General features: G+C 34.9%; 1 protein-coding gene across 1 annotated transcript; it reads right to left on the bottom strand.

Moving 5' to 3' along the window:
* Positions 1-1,915: 1,915 nt before the first annotated feature.
* Positions 1,916-2,338, bottom strand: LOC106779201 (uncharacterized mitochondrial protein AtMg00820-like). Its single transcript, XM_014667268.1, has one exon. It carries the CDS (start codon positions 2,336-2,338, stop codon positions 1,916-1,918), a length of 423 nt encoding a protein of 140 aa, XP_014522754.1.
* Positions 2,339-3,283: the final 945 nt, after the last annotated feature.

Below are 3,283 nucleotides of genomic sequence, written 5' to 3'. Positions count from 1 at the left end.
CAAAAAGAATATAAACATGTTCTCATACACCCATATAAATATCTCCCCCTTTGTGCATTAACAAAAGAAGGAATGCTTCAGATATTTATGCAGATTTGAAAAACACAGAGATGCATAAAAAAATTATGCAATATGTAAAATACAACGATGCTCTCAAGGTCAAAAGTTCAATACAAAACACAATATAAACTCCCACTGAAATGTAGGTGTGTGATGAAACAATGTGTACAACAATGATACTCCCCCTGTCATTATGCATGATTTTAAAAAACAATTTAAGTGCATAATACAAAATATCACAAATTTATCAACAGATTTGTATCATAATCAGAATATCAAACCACATATATATGCAATGATACAAACATCAACAATCTCACAATATTATCTCAATTCAGATATTGAAACAGATAAAGGATGAGATAATAGTAGATTAATCATGATTTAAGCAAATAGTAAGGATAGAATCAAATTCTAGAAATGGAATTGTTAACCCATTTAGACGCAGTCGAATGCTGTAAATCATCAGTCGAATGCGTTGCTTTGCAAATGTTGAAATCCAATTGTAAATGTCCAAAGCAATGTCCTTCCTGCAAAACCTTTCAACAACCTTTTGTAAATCAAGCATAACGGTTAAGAAAGAATTAAATCATATTAAATCAGAAGTCAATATGTAAAGAAGCATGACAAATTAAGCATAGTTGAGTTCAAACAGAGCATAGTCGAATTAATCATTTTACGCTACTGTCGTTTAGAATTTCTAGTTCATTTCGAATAGTAAAGAATCTTTCTTTGTTCAGAGGTTTTGTAAAAATATCAGTCCATTGATGTAGAGTATCAACATACTCAATTTTGATTTCACCCTTATTTATATGATCTCGAATGAAATTATGTCTTATTTCAATATGCTTAGATTTCGAATGTAAAATAGGATTCTTAGTTAATTTTATAACACTAGTACTGTCAAATTTCAAAGGAATGTTTGCTATCTTAATGCCATAGTCCTCTAATTGACTCTTTCTCCAAAGCGACTATGCACAACAGCTTCCAGCCGCTATGTACTCAACTTTTGTGGTAGATAAAGCCACACATGCTTGTTTCTTTGAATGCCAAGAGATCAATGATGATCCCAGTAAGTGACATGTGGCACTAGTGCTTTTTCTGTCTAGTTTGCAACCTCCAAAATCAGAATCACTGTAACCATTTAGAAAAAGATTTGTGTCGTTTGGATACCATAGCCCAAGATTTTTAGTACCTTTGAGGTACTTTAAAATCTTTTAACAGTTGTAAGATGTGATTCTTTAAGAGCAAATTGAAATCTAACACAGAGACAAACATTATTCATGATGCTAGGCCTACTAGCAGTAAGATAAAGTAGTGATCCAATCATACCTCGATACATTCTTTGATCAAAACCTTTTCAAGCCTCATCTAGATTCAAGTAGCAATTCGTTGCCATTGGGTTAGTAGCATCTTTGCAGTCCAACATCTTGAACCTTTCACGAGATCATTGCAATATTTGGATTGGTGAATGAATATACCGTCTTTGGTTTGCGTCACTTGTAGACCAAGTAAGTATGTCAATTCTCCCATCATGGACATTTCAAATTCTTCCTGCATGACTTTTGAAAATTCTATGCACAACATAGGGATAGTAGAGCCAAAAATAATGTCATCAACATAAATATGCACATATAGTTTATCCCTATTTGAGTTTTTTATGAAAAGGGTGAAATCAACTTTTCCTCTTGAGTATCCTTTCTTTATAAGGAATTCACTTAACCTTTCGTACCATGACCTTGGCGCTTGCTTTAATCCATATAGGTCTTTCTTTAGTTTGTAAACATGATCACGGTATTCAAACTCTTCAAATCCAGGTGGTTGTTCAACATATACCTCTTCCTTGATGTATCCATTAAGAAAGGCGTTCTTCACATCCATTTGATACAGCTTGAATTTCATTAGTGGATGCAATAACTAGAAGCATTCTGATTACTTTTAATCTGGCTACAAGAGCATATGTCTCATCATAGTCGATTCCTTCTTCCTGACAGTACCCTTTTGCAACTAACCTTGCCTTATTCTTTATGATTTCACCTGAATCATCCATTTTGTTGCGAAAAACCCACTTTGTACCAATCACTTGTAGATCAGGTTTTCTAGACAAAAGCTCCCACGCATTATTCCTTGTGAATTGATTAAGCTCCTCTTGCATTGCAACCATCCAATTTTCATCATTCAATGCCTCCTCAATTTTCTTGGGTTCAATTTTGGATACAAAGGCAACGTTCATGCAGTACTGGTTCAGTTGTCTTCTTGTAAAGACTCCTCTTGACATGTCACCGATAACATTGTCAGTTGAGACATTTCTTGGTACCTTCCATGTTTTAATCGACTCAACTTTAGGAGATTCGACTTGCTAAGCCTCATCTTCTTTCTCACTAACTTCTTCAGGACCTTCTTCATCAGCTGTGTTCTCATCTTCTTCAGTAGAGTTCCATACTTGTTTAGAACGATTTGAATCCATAATGTACTCATCAAATGCAACATGAATAGATTCATCCACATTCATAGTTCTCTTATTGTATACCCGGTATGCCTTGCTGTTCAAGGAATATCCTATGAAAATTTCCTCATCCGCTTTCGAGTCAAATTTTGCAAGACTTTCTTTGCCATTATTCAACACAAAACATTTGCTTCCAAAGATTCTCAAGTGTGAAATATTTGGCTTTCTTCTTCTCAGTAATTCATAAGGTGTCAGCTTGAGGATAAAACTGATGATTGTTCTGTTCAATACATAACATGTTGTCCTTACTGCATTTGCCCAGAAATATTTTGGCATATCCTTGTCATTCAGCGTAGACCTTGCCAATTCTTCAAGTGCTCTGTTTTTCCTTTCCACCACTCCATTTTGCTGTGGTGTTTTGGGTGCTGAGAAGTTATGTATGATTCCCATTTCTGCTAGATAATCATCAAATTCCTTATTCTGAAATTCTCCTCTATGATCACTTCTGATAGCCTTGACCTTGAGATCCATCTCGTTTTGAATGAAAGCAACAAAACGCTTGAAGACTTTAAGTGCATCATTCTTGGCTGCAATGAAGTAAGTCCATGTGTATCTTGAATAGTCGTCTACAATGACTAACCTGTATGAATTGCCTCCAAGACTATTTATTCTGGATGGTCCAAATAGATCCATGTGAAGTAATTGCAGAGGCTTCTTGGTTGACATTTCACTCCTACTCTTGAATGGTTATTTGGTTAACTTCCCTTTTTGGCAAGT

The sequence above is a fragment of the Vigna radiata genome, unplaced genomic scaffold (genome assembly GCF_000741045.1).
Source record: "Vigna radiata var. radiata cultivar VC1973A unplaced genomic scaffold, Vradiata_ver6 scaffold_350, whole genome shotgun sequence".
In the NCBI taxonomy this organism is placed as follows: domain Eukaryota; kingdom Viridiplantae; phylum Streptophyta; class Magnoliopsida; order Fabales; family Fabaceae; genus Vigna; species Vigna radiata.
Note: the sequence above shows the minus strand (reverse complement) of the source record. Positions and strands in the feature narration are given on the sequence as shown.